General features: G+C 27.0%; 2 protein-coding genes and 1 non-coding gene across 3 annotated transcripts; 1 reads left to right on the plus strand and 2 right to left on the minus strand.

Annotated features, from left to right (window-relative positions):
* Positions 1 to 7,222: 7,222 nt before the first annotated feature.
* On the minus strand, positions 7,223 to 9,319 carry LOC130824014 (syntaxin-125-like). The gene is made up of 2 exons (XM_057688876.1): positions 8,717 to 9,319; positions 7,223 to 7,768 (listed from the first exon to the last, which is right to left on the minus strand). Exons 1-2 carry the CDS (start codon positions 9,193 to 9,195, stop codon positions 7,324 to 7,326), a joined length of 924 nt encoding a protein of 307 aa, XP_057544859.1. The 5' UTR covers positions 9,196 to 9,319; the 3' UTR covers positions 7,223 to 7,323.
* Positions 9,320 to 11,174: 1,855 nt separating this feature from the next.
* Positions 11,175 to 11,254, minus strand: TRNAL-UAG (transfer RNA leucine (anticodon UAG)). The gene has a single exon. It is a non-coding gene; the product is annotated as a tRNA-Leu (tRNA).
* Positions 11,255 to 15,589: 4,335 nt separating this feature from the next.
* Positions 15,590 to 18,337, plus strand: LOC130824277 (probable xyloglucan endotransglucosylase/hydrolase protein 8). Its single transcript, XM_057689214.1, has 4 exons — positions 15,590 to 15,935; positions 16,034 to 16,134; positions 16,846 to 17,048; positions 17,752 to 18,337. Exons 1-4 carry the CDS (start codon positions 15,740 to 15,742, stop codon positions 18,152 to 18,154), a joined length of 903 nt encoding a protein of 300 aa, XP_057545197.1. The 5' UTR covers positions 15,590 to 15,739; the 3' UTR covers positions 18,155 to 18,337.
* The last annotated feature ends 688 nt before the right edge of the window (positions 18,338 to 19,025 follow it).

Here is a 19,025-nt window from a genome sequence, read left to right on the forward strand (position 1 = left end):
AAATGGAAATTAGTTTGGACATTGGGAGAATATTAAGGTAAGAGAACTAGAAACCAACAAACTGGTCAAAATAAAATAAAATAAATAAATCCAGCTGTTCTATGATATATACCTTTGGAATGTTATGTTAATTAAATAAAATCTTAACAATGATTTGGTTAATTAATTACATAGGGTTAAATACAACTTTAACAAAATATCATTATTTAATAAAGTATTGGTTTAAGTAGCATTTGGCGAAGTAGCCGTGTAGGTACATTTTTTTTTCAAAACGTTACAATATGTAGCATTCGAAAATAAAAAATAGTGGTTTAAGATTTTCATTATATTTTTCTTAACCATACATTCTATTAATTTTACTGTATAATAGCAAAAAGAAAGTTTGATTGTGAGCATGTCATTTGTCTTTTTTTCATTGGTTGGTATTAATGGAATTTAACTAATTTGCATTTTTTACACTTACCATATTTACAAATTTATATTTTCGAAAAAACTCATACATTAATGAATGCAATAAATCACAATTTTTCCCAATTACACATTTGTAAATAAATGCACTGTTTAAAAATTATAATGGGAAATTTACTGTATAATAGCAAAAAGAAAGTTTGATTGTGAGCATGCTATTTGTCTTTATTTATTGGTTAATATCAATGGAATTTAACTAATTTGCATTTTTTACACTTACCATATTTACAAATTTATATTTTCGGAAAAACTCATACATTAATGAATGCAATAAATCACAATTTTTCCCAATTACACATTTGTATATAAATGCACTGTTTAAAAACTTATAATGGGAAATATATAGTGTACTGTATAAAACATTATATATTGTCTGATAAAATTCTGGAATTACATCGCGTCGAAAACTATAATACAGAATATATTACATTTATTCCAGTGAAATTGAAATTATACAATTTAGAAAATTACAATGTGTATAAAACTATATAACAATTTAGAAAATTACTTGAAGTACATAATAGCCCCTTTATCCATCAATTGTTATTCAAAATTAAAATGACATAAAATTCAATTAATGAATCATTAAAATCAGTCATTTATATTATTAAACTATCATAATTACAATTTTAAATTTTAAGAAAAATATGAATTATGATTTGCAATCCAAAATTTCATTAAAATATTAACGTATTTAAAAATTCATGCACTATATATGTATTTCTATCCTAGTAGATTATATTTTAAGAGTTACTATAATGGTTGTTTTAATAGAGTATTATCAGCATACACAACTAATTTAATTCACAAGTAAATATTTGACAACAATCCATAAGTTTATAACTACATAAACAAGTAAGCCACCCACACAGTAACTTTGTATCGAACTGGCCTTATTAGGATTTCAAGAAAATACTACTACATGTTAAAGTGTTAAATTTGGTGTGGACTATTTGCATGTTCAGCCATGAAAGATGGCTTCAGTCCTTATATAGTAAGGGACAAGAAAGCAAAAAGAAAAAGAGAATAACCAACACCTATGACGTGTACAATTTATCTAACAAACTTTAATTATTGTTTAATACCAGAACGATGGATATCAACATAAAGTTTATAATAATACTCTTGCAACATATAAATAAAAAATATACATAAATATTAATTATATTATTTAAAACGTCTAAATTTCAAAATTTATTACTAAATTAAGCATTAAGAGCATAATCAATAATGTGTATCATTGTACTTTTGTGATAACCTATGAGTCATCTTGTCCTTCAATAACTCGACTCAAGCCACCCAACAAGGCAACAACGACATTTGGAAAATACAATTGAACCCAAAGCAAGTGATTTATAATTATTAGAGTATATAACACATTCTAAAATCTTAACTATTAGCTTAAATTTTTTGTTGAGTTGGAGTATATAACATATGCTAGGCAGCGTAAGAATAAGAGATCGTCTCTTAAAAAGACGATCTAAAAACAAGAAATCTTCATTCTTATTTTCCCTTTAATTTGTGTTAGTTGAGCTATTTAGCCCATATATCTAATGCGTTTCATGAAGATACCGTCTCTCACAACAATTTATGTATCCTAGTGTCTTAACTATCAGTAAGTTAATAGTTAAAACTCTAAAATATATTATATACTATAACATATTCAACTGAAACAATTCTCTATAAAATATGTTGCCTAATTTTCTAAAAATTTACAATTTTTAAGGATGGTTAACCATTTAATTATCAACTCATTGTTGCTTACAATTTCAAATGCGCGTATCTTGAAAATCCTACCAGCTTTCTGTGATGCAACTTACTTTTCCCCTTTATTTTGTCAAATTAAAAAATTACTTCAAGTAAGGAGAAAATTCAAAATACAGGTGTAATAATAAACATCAAAAATTTGCAATAATCATTACTGTCATGCAAGGAATATACATCATATATCCATGTATTTGTATATTTTTATTGCTTCGTGCCACCAACATGATATTTTGGTCTCCCTCTTTTCTAAGTTATTGTAATTGTCGAATCTGATTCTTTTTTTATATAAATATAATTGGTTGAGAATCTTTCTAACACACTAATGTTGTACTCCAATAGTAAAATCAAATATATATATATATATATATATATATATATATATATATATATATATATATATATATATATATATATATATATTTGATATAAAATATAAAATTGGAGATTAAAATGATTAAATTGAACTAAAATGTATTTACAAGTTCAAACCTCAAATTGAAACGATTGGGTTAATAAGAACAAAAAATGCTAATAAGATATAGTTTATAAGATATAATGAATAAATATGAAACACAAGTAACGAAATTTAAATGACAAAAAAAACAAAAACAAAAAAATCATTAGTAATAAAAAATATTAAGTTTGCATAAGCCCTCAAACATATATATACTAAGATTAATAAAAAAAAAGTTTGATTTATTCCAAACACGATAATTCATTATATCAAATTAGATTGAAACGTTAAACAAAGAAGGTGAGACTAGTGTTCAATTTGGTTGAATTGGATAGTTGATATTTTCATACCAACAATTGAACAATTGTACTTTGCACCATAAACCCTTCAAGTTGTGATTGATAACGGTGGGTTCATGGTATGTTTTGGTGGCCTTGAAGTAATGACATATACTACAATGACTTTTGTCCTCAAGTGTGGTTTTATTTGGTTGAATCAAGATATTGCTTTTATCTATCAACTCAATAAATCATCAATTACTAATAAACATTAATAAATAATGGAATTCAAACTCATTAACAACAAATATAATATTTTATTTATTTATTAGTAGTGCTTGATAGTTTATTTATTGGATCAACTAAGTTTTTTCTTACAAATCAATATAAGTATCATAATTTTTAATTCTAAGATATCATTAATTGTGTCCATAGATCTTTATCTTATAATTATTATAATAATTATTATTATTATTATAATAGTGTGAGTGAATGGATAATGCAAATTAGGCTCTATTACGGCATGATAGGTATTAGAGTATCTTTACTAAGAACTTAAGAAGTTAGAACTCATTTGGGCTGATTTTGTTTGTGCAAATAATTGCTTTATTTTATAATATGAATTGTCTCACGATAAATCGAGTTTAAATTATAATTTATTTTACTTTAATTATTTAATTATTATATAAAATACGTATTTTGATGACACTGACGTTTCATACAAAAATTTATATACTATTAATTATAAATTTTTTAGATCCCGATCATGTTAATTAGTGGATCAATACTTCATAAACTAGGAGTTACTACCAAAATGCTATTTGCCAAACATTTATATTTGTCATTATTAGTAATTTGGCTTAAGTCAAATCACAACAATCGACATTAAAAACTATCAACACAATGTTAGTGATAATCTACAATAAAACAGTCTTATATCCTATACTCCTTATTAGTAATCTCCTTATTAGTAATCAGACTATCTTATCGTGAAACGAATCTATATAATTAGCTTATTTTTTTAATTGATTACTTTGAGGTTGTAAGTGATCACTTTAAGATTATGATTCATTACTTTAACAATGTAAAAAGTGACCTTAGAACTGCAGGTGATCACTTTTTGACAATAAATCTATACTAGGCCAGCCAATAAAAATAGTCTCATCGTGAATCTGTCTCATTTGAGAATTTGTGATTAGTTATTAGAATTGTTTTTCACTTGATGTTGGAATAATAACTTATATGTGATCTAAACAATAAGAGAAAGGTTAACTAACATATAAGCTTAATCTAAACTAATTCTTCTTATACCAAAGAGCTTTAGGATGAATCTTCATTGGGTCTGATAAAATTCGAATTCGTAATCTTCTGTCACTTTAACTATTAATCTAATGTCAATAAACCAACATAATACCCAAAACTTAAACTAATCGTTAAAACATCGTCAACATAATAAGTTATTACACACTATCAATTAAAAATTTAATATTTGTGATCAATAATGTTGATTGTACGTAGAATTCTTTTCCCCTTTTATCTGTCTATATGTTGAAACTTGAAAGCTTGTCCACTATAAATTATAGTTATTCATTAAAGTTACATTTATAATTTATCTTGCTTAGTGATTTGGAGCTATGATATACTTTTATACGAAGTTTTGATAAGAAATATTTACAAAAATTAAAAAAAATACAATTTTTTAGATAGTGGAGATATTATTTTATTGAATAATAAATTTGATTAAGCAAAAATAAAAACCATAAATATTAAAAAATATTAAAAGAAAGTTAATAGAAAAAAATATAGAGACCACAACTAATAAAAAAGTTTGTCTATATTGAATATTAGTGTCATTTTGTATATATTGAATATTTGTACATATTCAATATTTGTAACATTTGGACTTTTGTGTATAATTTGTAATATATATGTAGATGTATATATTTTTATCGTATTATCACATGTTTATTATGAATGAAATGATGTTAGGTACGCAGAGTTTTCGGCAATGAATCATTCCGCCAAGAATGCAGTATGAATTTAATCAAACACAAACAAACAATCATATTCAAATAGGGAAAATACTCTCGAAAATTCAACACAATTTCATTCATGTTCAACGAATCCATATCAAATTACATAGTTCATTCGTTAAGCTAAACCACCGTCGTTAACTAATATTGCTTCTTCAACTTTCTCATAATTCTTTCAGTCTCTTCTTTCCTATGTTCTATATCATCTATTTGTCCCTTGAGATTAAATACCTCATATTTAAGCTCTTGTTTTTCTTTTTCAAGCGATTTGATACCCTTCGGAGCAACCCACCTAAAGTACGTGCATCTGAATCCTTCATCCAAGTAGAAAGGACAAGCAACAAAATCACGACCAGGATCAACGTCGCTCCAATCTGTATTAATCTCAACTTCATAACCATAATCACAAAGCTCTTCAATAAAATGCTCCTGTGACATCTATCGAACACATATAATATTAACATTTATAAATTGAGAATAATACTAACATAATAATTTATGTTACCTTCATAATCGATTAACCAGAACAAGAATGATGGAGTTTGGATACAATGAAGTAGGGAGATGATGGAGTTATTTATAGAACATAATAACAATGGCTATTTTCAACTTCATAACGGCTATTTTTTCAATTTTACAACAGTTAGTTTAAATCATACAAAAAGATCAACAAAAGTCAAACCAGGTCAAGGGATATGTCGCTGTTACTAACAACGACATACCCCTTGACTAAAATTTTGATCATTTGTTTTAAATTCTTAGTAAGAGCGAGTTTACACTAGGCCTAACTTTGGAGCCAAGGACGCTTATTTTGGGAATAAAGTTTGAACGAAGCTTGTTTTTTTAATAAAGTTGTTAAATAATCTAATTTTTTTTAAAATTTTCTATAAAATTCATGTTAAAGTTAAATATCAGATAATATGGGTAACCCGATCTGAATTGACCCATTGTTATACAAGTTTTTTTTCGAGTTTAAAAATTCAACCTAAACCTGACCCATTTAATAAACAGATCAGATCGGGTTGACCCATTTAATTAATTGGGTACAAAATCTAAACCCAAACCCACTAATTTCGGGTCAGTTTCAGATCAGGTTAGCAGGTTGGATTAGCTTTTGCCAGGCCTATGCTAGATTGATTGTTTTTCCAAGTTGCAACAGAAAAAGGTTTACTAGGTAAATAATGGGTAAATCAATTGTAGGTGGTAAGTATTTATTGGTTTATGACTTTAATGAATTTGTTTTCTTTTTTTCTTTTGATTATTTTATTAATTTTTCTTTTATCTTTATATGATGATTTACAAATAACGGTGATTAATTTAAATTTTTTATAGATTTTCTAGCATCAAAATTAACAGTTGTTTTGTTTTTATGCATACCAAGTAGCTAGGGATGTTATCACACCTACAATTTCAAGATTGTCAACACTTAATTTTTGTGTAATGACTTACTTGAGGATATGATGGAGTATATTCTGGTCTTATTTATTAGTTTAAATTTTAATTGAGTTGTTTTTTTGATATGATATATAAATCAACGTAATAAATGAATTTGAATTTCTTTTACTCCTTATTTTAAGTGGAATATTTAGTACTATATACAAGAATGACATATGTTGCATTCATATTTTTATCTCAAAGGGATATTGTGTGAAAAATATATAATATATATTAAAGTCTCGACTATTAGCTTTATATTTTGGTTGGAATAATTCATGTACAATTTATCACCTTTATTGGCGTTTACATACACTTCTTAAATCTGAAATAAGGGAAATATATGGAAGATTTGCTTTCACATGAAATAATTATCTCAACTTATTAGATCTTTGTATAAACTTATTAAACCTAATACAAACTTAATTATGTGAAATTGTTTAAACTACAACAAATTTAATTTTCTTGAAAAAGTGACAAAGAATATAACCTCAAGTCAATATTAAAAAAATTTAATAAGAGTGTTAACTTTAATAATTGAAAATCGAAATTAAGAGTCGTCTTTATTCAAATCGATAAAACTAGTAACAACTTGATTAACAAAATTCAAAATAAATGTTTATAACACATAGATATATACAATATATATAATTTCAAAACATACAAAAATGTTACAACTCCAAAAAGTATGTAGGAAACATCATCACCCTAAAAATTTGGTCCCAAAACCAAAAACTCAAATCTCTTACTAATAAAAACAAAGCAAATTAAACTCACTTCTCTAAATATTAATGTACAAAATCTAATATCATATTTATACTTTGTTTTTCCATAACTTTTTAAGAAAATCAAACCATATATACCAATTAGTAATTATATATAATTAATCTCACTTACGGTAAACGATATGAGGCAAAATAATGTTGATAAAAATAGGGAACAAAAGAACAAAAATAAGCACAATAAAAGCTATAATAGCATAGCAATACCATTTCCTAGAGTTCTTTTGATGCTCCCTCGCATCAACAAGTTGTTCGGTCCCACGCCTTACAAAGGAGCTAGCATGAGCTACATGGCTTTCAATATTGTTTAGTTGTTGTCCTTGTGCTTCTACTAATGCAGCCATGTCTAGAAATACTTGATGCAGTTCTATCAAATTCTTCTCTATTTCCTTCACCGCATCATGTCTTTCTTGTAACTCTGATATTGTGTCTAAGATTTGGCCTCTTCCTTGATCTTGTATTGCCTTTTGGAGGAAATTTTCACTCTCTCCACTTGCAATTAGGTTTTCAATCATTATCTCATCTGCTTTTTCTCCGGTGATGGTAAAGTACCTATCAAAGTAAGCAGTATATCAACAACATCTCCTTTTAATCATCCCTGATCTTTTATTAATTTGTCGATCATACCATAATCTCTTCAATCTTATTGGTCATACTTTTCTGTACTCGAGTATTTTATTATTATGTAATCTTTCGTTTCCTTTATTTACGTTAGATTATATGCCTAGGTTATCGTTGGTTATTTTAAGTATTCTAACATATATTGTAATTACTTTAATTAAACAGGGAAGCAATATAAACTTTTATTGTACCTGATACCATGTTATGGTTGTCACATTGGTTTCTAAAACCATTTTAAGAAACCAACTCAACCAAAAACTTAAGTTGCTGGTTAAGGTCATAGGATATGCTATATATATGTTCTAATACTAACAACCCATTTGGCTGTTATTTGTTAGTACTAATCAATGGTGATGAGAATTATTTATACAATAAAAGTTTATAAAGTGTATCATATTATTCCCATGGTAATGAAACTCTGATCATAAATAAGTTTTGTTTAAAAATGAGAAGATTGAAGGAAAACAAGCATGGTCATTTAACTTGTTACGAGATTTTTCTACTAAAATTACACTAGTTTCCCACCTTTATTTTCACCATTTTGTTAGAGTATATAACACATCCTGAAGCTTCAACCATCGGCTAAAGCTTTTGGTTTAAATGGTTCATTGACATAGTAACAGAAGCCACCGTGACAAAAAAGACATGGGTCGAATTTCAACCACCCCTCTTTTAAAAGGAAATAATTAGCGTTTGGTATGAATAGGATATGTGTTGCATCTACACTTTTAACCCAAAAATCTCTCATGTGGGGGGACTTATTAGAATTATAACCTATCTAAACCTTAATTATCAGCTTAAGCTTTTAACGTTGAATTGATTCCTTGATACATTTAATATCTACTACCAAACTGACCCTAACTAATCAAAGATAAATACCTCCTCTCCATAGTTTCTTTATACTCAGTTTGCATCTTAGCTCTTAAAGCTTGAAAATTATCCATCAAATCCTTGAGCTTCTTCCCAAGACCACTCACAACCGACGTACGGGTCCGATCCGCCGACGACCCGGGTCCACAACCAGGCACATTCCGAGCTTGTACATTAGACTTATCCAAAGCTTCAAGCTTTCCTTTAATGGCCTTAACCTTCTTAAGTACAAGTGACACATCCGAATCCATTCGTCCTCTAAGCTCCTTCATAGTCTTAGCATTATGAACAACCTTAGATTCTTCATTAGATTCTTGAAGCTTCTTATAAATCTTCTCTACTTCCTTCATATCATCCTTAACTTTCTCCACATCCTCAAAAAATTTTTCCAAATTCATCCCTTCTGTTCCTGTTTCTACATCATGGGGATTTTCTTTGAATTCTGTATCTGAAAATTTCTTGAATGAATTTGAGAATAGATCATTCATCTTGGCTTGTTTTTGATGAAAATGGTATAAATTCAAACAATTAAAATATATTTTTTTATGAGATTTTAACAATTTTGTTTTTTTATATGGATTTTAGGTGAATGGTGAAGGTGGATGAAATGTAAATTTGATCTCTTCACCATTGTTACGTAAAAGAAAATTTATGTTTAATGTATGCTTTTTTTTGGGGTTAATGTTTAGAACAGATAATAAGTTTGCCAAAAATATGAAGGAATGATTTAAAATGAGATACTCTCTAATTAGGTTGCCTATATTTATCAAGTGCTATTATTAGAACATTTATCTTTATTGACATCCCCTGAAAATTTTTTTTATCTTATTCAAACTTGAATGATCTGTTTGATAGTCAGTATTAAATAGTGTGAATGACAAGGTCAATACTAAGAGTATTAACAATTGATGACACTTATGGTGACCCAAAGTATGTGTAACTAAAACAAGTAGCACATCATTACAGAAGAATTATCCAGATAACTGACACGGCAGGATACGATGTGACAACTAAAAATATGTGTCACATGAAATGCAATTATATTAGTATTAGTAAATTTAGAAAAAATACATTGTTGTAGGATAGTGACACAAATATGATAAATATAAATAAAAAGTTCATAAACAATAATGTGACAAAAGAAAGGTCGGAGAAAATATAAAAACCAAACAGTGTTAAGCTCGACTCGTATGAGACTCTCTTATTTAAAAAATTTAGTTTGTTTCTTGAGAGACCGTCTTTTTGTGAGACATCTCTTGGACCCAACCCCTTAAAACTTAATTAAACTAAAAAGTGATAATGAACTGGGTAAATTAAAAATAGTCTTTCAAAAAGACCGTTTCTAACACAGATTTATCTTAAAAATTTGTGAACGGTTTTAGTGTGTTATTCATCATTGCTGGGCTTTTTTGCTGGTGCTCGAAAAGCCCATAATGTAAATCCGTTTTTGAGAAGTGCTTGTTGGACCTGTGATCTAGAATTCAATGCTTGTACTAGACGCAGCATCAATTAAATGTGCATATCTTCTGTACTTCTTCCTATTCATTCTCGTGTAAGACGGTCTCACTATAAAATGCTCTTTATTTATGGGTCAAATAGTCTAACTAATACAATTATTAGTATAAAAGCTTCTTGTTTCAAAATCGTCTCATCGAAATACGGTTTATCATAAGAGTAGCTCCAACAATTTTTCTTATTTTTACCTTTACACACTTTTTTCATGTACTTTCATATATTCCTACTTTTCTTTATTTTATTTTATTTTATTTTATGTTTAATTTACATGGTGGGCAAAGAAGGGGAGATATGTGCGAATCTAACCCAAAACGTTTTTCTGGATCGAAAAAGGTACTTGCTCTCTAACTGAGATTGGACTTGATTCTCCCCTTTTATAAAACTTTGGATCAAATGGAACATTATATTAAAATAGGAGGGAGTATGTACTAAAGCAGTTCATCTCAAAGTTATGTGTCGCAATTATATTTATTTCTTGTGCCAAAAATCCTAAATGTAAAAAAAACATAACATACGTTCTGTAGAAGTCATATTTTTTAACCGATGTTCATAGTGAAAATAATCCCAATCAATATGTATCGACAAAATCATAAAATCATTCGCATTGATCGCAAAAGACAATTGCGTGATTGTCTTTAAAGTAGTTTTCACTTATGAAGCCACACTCAATTTTTGCTATTTATGTATGTTTATAGGTTGATTCATGACGATCTATATTTTTCACTTACAAGATAAGTTGGATATATGTAATTTGCCAAATATTTTTATGACGGTAATGATTAATGACATTGAGAAAAATATTGTTAGATTTTGAAAAAAGATGTTAAATTTTTGAAAAAAAAAAAAATTAAATTGATGGGGTTAATCAAGAAGAGAAGGTTAAGGTTTGTGTCGTAAAATTAGAGAGGATGGGGATATGTGTTTAAGAGTGAAAAAAAAAACACCAAAAAAGTGACGGCTGTGGGATTTGAACCCACGCCCTTTCGGACCAGAGCCTAAATCTGGCGCCTTAGACCACTCGGCCAAACCGTCTTTAGTTGCTATTCTTTTCCACTAAAATCAATATAATTGCTTTAGCATTAATTAAAAGCTCAATGAGTTATTAAATGGGCCATCCAAACTACCGACAATAGGTCACATGGGTCCATCCGTCCATTAAAGACATGTGACTTGCATTATCAAATGATCTTACCCAAAACATAAAAGGCCGAAATTTAGCCATTTAAATTTTAGACCTTTGACTTCCATCATTTGATAATATATGTTAGAGGGGTAATTGAAATTTAAATTTATAATTTTTTATTATATTAGTTTTTGATTGGGGTGAGCATAATTGAATATTCAATTTGAAATATGAAATCGGATCGGATATTCGATATTTAAAAACTGTCATATCTGAATTTCGATGTCAATTTAATTCATTGAAAAATTCTAATTGTATATCCGAATTTAGTCAAAATGATTTCTCTGAAAAAATATAATTTTGTTCTTATGATTATCGGATATTCAGATTACTTGAAATATGCAGATATTTAAAATCCGATATTCAAAATAATGCCAGATATTCCATATCCGAATTTTCAAATCAAATATCCGATCCAAATTATAATTTTGAATCAAATCATCGGATATTTGAATTATCAAATAGTTTTTCAGCTCTAATTTCTGATATCTTTTTAAAAGACCAACATAATTAAAAGTAAAGTCTTAAAAAGATATTTAATATCTTACACAATTATTATTCAAGGATGGTTAGATCTTTGCATACATATTTAATATTTTATTCTTGTTAATCACATGGAAGCACAAAACCCAAATTGCTAGCTGTTTTTTGGGGAATTAAAGTCACAATAAGTTGGAAGTAGAGCTACAATTTTATTGGATTATGTAATAAAGCATGCATCTTAGCTTGAGCATTTTTGTCAAATCCATTCAAGCTATACTTTCACTAGACTCTATGGACAGCCACAAAGAAAACTTCTTGGGTTTGGAAAATGGAATCTGCAAATCTTTGATTAACACATTCTATTTTTTTTTTAAATTATGAAATAGGCAGAAGGAGTAGATGAAATTCAATCTTAAAATTTTACCTTAAAAAAAATATGTTCAATTAATAAAGAAGAAAATACTTATTTCAATCGAGACATAATTAAATTCTCATATTAACACATGTTATTTCATTGTTTGGTTTGGATTTTAGAAAATTTATAATTTCCAAAGTGAATCAATTCATGGTTAATATTATTTGAGATAAAGTAAAGGGTCACTTACTCTTATATCAAAATGGATAATAAAATATTAATAGTCATTTAACAACATATAAATGCAATATATATTACATATAAAATTAATCAATATCATTTAGTTTAGTTATAATAAATTAATAATAATGATTAAATTATGTTTAAATTAAAACAATGTTAGTTGTATTTATTTTAATACAATAACTTTACACATCTAATATAATCCATGGATTTAGAAGGGAGTCAAGCTATAGTGACTAGTGAGCAAGTTTAGTATTACTTTCCTCATGTTCATATCAATTCCTACACTCATGCTATCTAAATCTTTTCATCTTTAATAAATTTAATTGCGTACAATTAAATACTATAAAACGTTGATATTATGTAAATATGCATTGAAATGAAAATCAGATCTAATCTCACATAATAATACTTTCTCTTAAAAATAATACATACTCCATTATATATGAAGTAAAGACATCCATTAATGAATATAGTTACTCCTCTATTTTACAATATTGTTTATATTTGATATCATGCATCATATTTAATAAAAGTAATTATAAGATCTTATATTTCACATTTTTTAATTGGAATTATAAATTAGATAACTTCAAATATGGTTAATTAATTTTTTATTTAGTTATTTGGATAAGTAATGGTTCGAAAGCTTTTTAAATTCTTGCAATCATTTATTAAATTAAAAATATAATACATAATCAACATTATAAAACAAAGAAAATACTTTCTTCGTTTTCTAATATTTTTCTCATTTAAAATATTCTACTTAATGAGAGAGAAATTTGATTAATATTTTTAAGACATATTTAGAAATAAAACATATCCATATGAGATTTCTTTAGATTCATTTTTATGTATACTTTTTTATTATGTATTTTTATAATTTTTTATTTTTCATATTTAAAAATATTAAAGTTTAAAATTTGCTTTAAAAATTGTACATAAAGTAAACAAGAAAAACACAATAGATTGTATATAAAGTAAACAAGAAAAACACAAAAGACGTGAGGGAGTACTATTTATGTGCGGTAATTATTTTAACAAACAAGAATTGAACCGACAATCTAGTTGTCAAAATGAAAGTGGAAAGTAGATTAAGTGTAGATTATGTTAATTAATATAATAATGAGACTCAAAATGAAATAGGGAGGGTAAAAGGTTACCCATCCATTGTCCAAAGCTTACAGATTTTTTGGTATACTCATATTATGTGTAGACTCTCTTTCATGAACATCAAATAATACATTAAAATGCGTAAAACATTACTTCAATAAAATTGGATCATTAGGAGTTTTGATAACTCACCATTGCAGCGAGGTTACTAAAATATGAAGAGATAAATAAAAAAAGAAAAGCTAAGTAAAAATTAATGTGGCAAAAACAGAAAAGGTGAGAGAAATTTAAGAAGGTATAAATGGTATACGAATCAAAGTCTAGGTCATAGATCACGTTGTTACATACTAAAATTGGGGCCCAGTTTTTATTATATTCATATTCATACGACAAGAAAAGGTGCCTATACATGGGCACAGCCTGGATTTTCTCTCTTCCAATCCCTCCAATTGCCCATTTTCATGTGTTCATGTTCCTTCATAGACCAACGATATTCACATCACCTCACAACACACCTCAATTTTTTTTAAATTTTTTTATCATTAATCTGGCCGAGAAAAGAGAAGGATTAGGAGAGATTTTATCTTAAATCATGCATGAAAAAAATATATTTACTCCACCTGACACAAGTACTTAATAAATTTATATTTGGCTTTGTACAAGTGTAAATTCCTTAAAAAAAGAATTAGTGTAAATTATATTATTAAAGCTACATTAAGTATCAAACTTATCATTAACTTGGATCAAGTTCCAATTACAATTTTATGGATTTTTTCATAATTTATTATTATTATTTTTAGGTGATAATATATGAGAATAAATTTCTTGAATAACAATAATGATCAAAATATGACAAATATAATCATAAATTTTGACGATTAGCTTTTTTGGTAAAATTACATTAAACTTTTCACCATCACTATTATTATCATTCAATATCAACAATTAAACATATCATAATATTAAAACTTATCATTATAGAGTCTAATGTAAATTGAGACTCACATAAACTAATCTAAAGCAATATAAATATATACTTCTACAATCTTAATCTTCTAATTATACTGTTTAATTTCTTCCACTCTTTTCTTTTTTGAAGAAGCGCAGATATACATTCATCATTACATTAAATTACAGTGTAAAATATGTAAATCACACTCCTTTTAACATAAAGTACAATGCCGTGAATAATGTGAAAATTCCTTGATTAGTGGCAAATAATTAACAAATCAGTCCGTCTTATATGAGACTATTTCATTATAAAACGGGTCCATACAAACAGCCCAATAATAAAAAAACAATAAAAAAAAAATTAGACTGCCACGTACAGAAATTGTTTTTAAATAAAACAATATTAACCAATACTTCTATGTTCTATCACCACAAACTCAAACCAAAACCAAAAAATTACCACTCTCTATGTTTCATAATGTTATTATATTTATCTTTTTTTTTCTTCACTTTATTAAAAATTACTTCATCCGTTTTCATATGTTCTTCTCAAACTTAGACTACGATTTCTCATCGATATATAAAAAAACATATTTATGTGGAATCTTGTTAGATTCGTTTTAATTTATACTTTTTAAATATTAACTTATTAGAATTTTTAAAACTCACAATTAAAATTATTTGATTTTAAAATTTAAATTGAGATCTAGAAAAGAAGTAAATGAAAAAAATTTAAAAACAAAAGACATATCAAACATATGTAATAAAATATTGTGTAAAAAGAAAGAGAAACTTACAAATGGCTTTTCAAGTGAAATCTTGTAAGATGTATATAATTGTAATACATATATGTTTTTTTTATTTTCAAAAAAAAAACATATGTATTAAAATTATGTATTGATACAAATTTAAGAAGATTTCACTTAAAAAGTCATTTTTAAAATTTTTCTTTCTTTTTATGCAATCTTTTAAATGTAACCAACCAAGCACAATAATTAAAAATAACATCATTTAAAAATATAGAAAAGTAAACCATATGTCCCATATAATTTTAATTTAAATCTACCTTCCACACACAATACACTTGAGTCTTGACTAAACGTAGCAAAGCAATATAAAAACAGATCATTAATTGTTCAGCCCTCCATAAAAGCTTCATTGATGAAGGATCATTGAAATTCCTCTGTTTATGAAAGAAAGATTATCTAAAATGGCTATTCCTCTGTTTATTGCAGCTTTAATGGCCGCCATTGTTTCACCATCTTTATCAGTTTCATTAACAAAAGGATCATTCAAAGATAACTTTGATATCATGTTTTCTGAAAGTAATTTCAAGACTTCAGATGATGGTCAGATCTGGTTTCTTTCCTTAGATAAAATTAGTGGTTAGTGCAATTTCTCTATTTATTTTAATACATTAATTGATTTTTTTATTATAATTTAAATTTATTATTTGAACCCAATTCATGTTTTTGAATTTCAGGATGTGGGTTTCAAACAAAACAGAGGTATAGATTTGGGTGGTTTAGTATGAGATTAAAATTGGTGGGTGGTGATTCTGCTGGTGTCGTTACTGCTTACTATGTAAGTTTCAGTTTTTTTTAAATTTTTTTGTATATGTTTTTTCTCAATTAAATTGGACCATAACCTAAATTCCCTTGTTTACACTTATTGCAATTTTATTTTTATTTATAACATATTTTGGGTCTAAAATATTAGCTTAAAGCCTTGAGTTGTTTTCTTAATATGGTATTAAAACCAGCGTATTCGGTGCTAGCTATGAGGAGAACTTTTGCTGCATCCACACTCTCTGTCTAAAGAATTGAGGGTCGTGTTAGAGTATATAAAAAATCTTGAAGCTTCGACCATCACTTAATTTAGTGGTTGCATTGGTTCCCCTAGACAGTGTTTTATAAAATTCAATAATAAATTATGTATGAATATTGTACATTAACTTAAGTAATAGTGAAATTGATTCAAATAAAACTATAATTTTTTTATACGTCAAATAATAAATTTGAATTAATTTTAAATTTTTAAATAAAATTATCATTTTTAAATGTTGAATTATTATGCTATTTAAGCCGCTTTCACAGTAGATTATAAAAAGTTGAATGTCTACACTCTATAACCTTATTGTAATTTTTTAATTGACATAGAAGTCGTTTGTTTGCACCTGATTACCATAAGAATTTCTAAGTTCTTAGAATGTAATGTAAATATTTATAAGGTTTATTATGAAATTATTGAAAGTAATTATGTTGTTAATGGGATTTAGAATGAATTTAATTGCAGATGTGCACAGATGTTGATGCATCACCAACAAGAGATGAACTAGATTTTGAGTTCTTAGGGAACAGAACAGGACAGCCATATTTGATTCAAACCAATGTGTATAAGAATGGAACTGGTGGAAGAGAAATGAGACATGTTTTATGGTTTGATCCTACTGAAGATTACCACACTTATTCAGTTCTTTGGAACCCCAAACAAATCATGTAAGCTTTTTTTTTTTTTTTTTTTTTTTCAAGAAACCAATTTAACCAAAAACTTAATTTGATTTGTGTGACCCCATAATATGTTATATTCCCTTCGTTTTTTAATGATGTTCTTACGTTTCATTTTTGTTCCCCTGAAAAATTTTTCTACTTATATCACAAAATTTGGATATAATTAACTTTATTCATCTTAATTTTAATATTTTATAAGTGTTTTCTCCACATATCTTCCGATCCACTAAATTTATTTTAACATTTTTATATTGCTAATGGTATTCTCCCACTAATTTCATTTAAATATTTTTAAAATTATTGTGGTTCTCATGTTTTTTTCCATTAATTTTATTTTAATGCTTATGATTATGGTCCTCAGCTTTTTTTCATTAACTTCATTATTATTCAATAAAATAATATTTAATCATCTAAAAGATTTATTTTTTCTTAATTCTCGTAAATATTTTTTACGAAAAACATCAATAAAGAAAAAGAAAGAAAGTATACTCAATAGTCCCATTATTATCTTGGGTGAGTTTCTAAATCAAAATATTATCTAATCTCATATTTTCCAAACTACCGTAGCAAAATCTCCTTTGCTTGTTGACTAATATTTATACAAATATGTTTTGGCCTATAAAGAGATATTTGATAGAGCATTATAGTATATCGAGACATTAACCATAAACTTAACATATTATGTGAACAGTTTTTTCGTTGATCGAACACCAATTCGAGTATACAAGAACAACGGAAAACCAAACAACTTCTTCCCCATCGAGAAGCCAATGTACTTGTTCTCAAGCATATGGAATGCAGATGAGTGGGCTACGAGAGGTGGCCTCGAGAAAACCGATTGGAAGAAGGCTCCATTTGTGTCTTCCTACAAGGACTTTAGTGTTGATGGTTGTCAATGGGAAGACCCTTATCCAGCTTGTGTTTCTACAACATCTAAGAATTGGTGGGATCAATACCCTGCTTGGCACCTAAGTGATTCTCAAAAGAAGGATTATGCTTGGGTTAAGAGGAACCTTGTTATATATGACTATTGCCAAGATGTTGATAGATATCCTACACCAATGGAAGAGTGTTCTTTGAGTCCTTGGGATTGATTACTTCTACACAAAAACATGACTATACCAAATCTTTCTTGCATGTTATCATGGCTCATGGTTATTCATCTTTTGGTGTATCAATTTTGGGTTATTTGAGTCTTTTATGTGTATTTTATATATTATTCTTTATTATTTATAATGATCAAAATTTCTTTTAATTGAAATTTTAATTTTAGCTTATAATATATAAATCGGTTTTGTTTATGATAGACTTTTATTTTTGGATATATAATTTTCAGATGTATTATAAAAAATTTTAGATACTAATGAATCATTTAAGATTCTTGAACAAATGAATATGTAAGTTTTCGTACATATGAAACATTATGTTCATTACTCAAATAAATTTATAATTGAGTCCTAACTTAAAAGTATGATATCTAGAAAAGTGTTGCATACTTGTATCAACAAAAATTTAATAAGTTATTTCATTTATCTTTTGTGAATATATGCAACATAGAATCAATTTATAATGATATTTGGAGAGATTTGGTGAAAAGTATGTTTGGTTAACGACTTTTTGCTTAACATTTTGTAGTTAATCAATAAAAGTTATTAAAAAAATTTCATTTTCAAGCAAAATAAAAAGTTATTTTGACCAATTTTTCTCAATAAAAAATGAACAATTAAATTATACTCAAATATATTTTCAAAAACGGCCTTCCTCTTCTTTTCTCTTTTCTCTCTCTAGAAAAAACCCTAATCTTTATAATTGGTTTGGAGCTATCATCAACCAAAAGGTATGAAGTTTTTTGGATGTGATTAAAATAAATTTTTGTCCTCTTCATGTAGGAGAGTTGTTCTACCCATATATTGGGTTTTGATCTCTCTCTTTATGAGAGTTTGGAGTTATGAAGTTTGGTTTGTA

Source organism: Amaranthus tricolor, chromosome 9 (genome assembly GCF_026212465.1).
Source record: "Amaranthus tricolor cultivar Red isolate AtriRed21 chromosome 9, ASM2621246v1, whole genome shotgun sequence".
NCBI classification, from domain to species: Eukaryota; Viridiplantae; Streptophyta; class Magnoliopsida; order Caryophyllales; family Amaranthaceae; genus Amaranthus; species Amaranthus tricolor.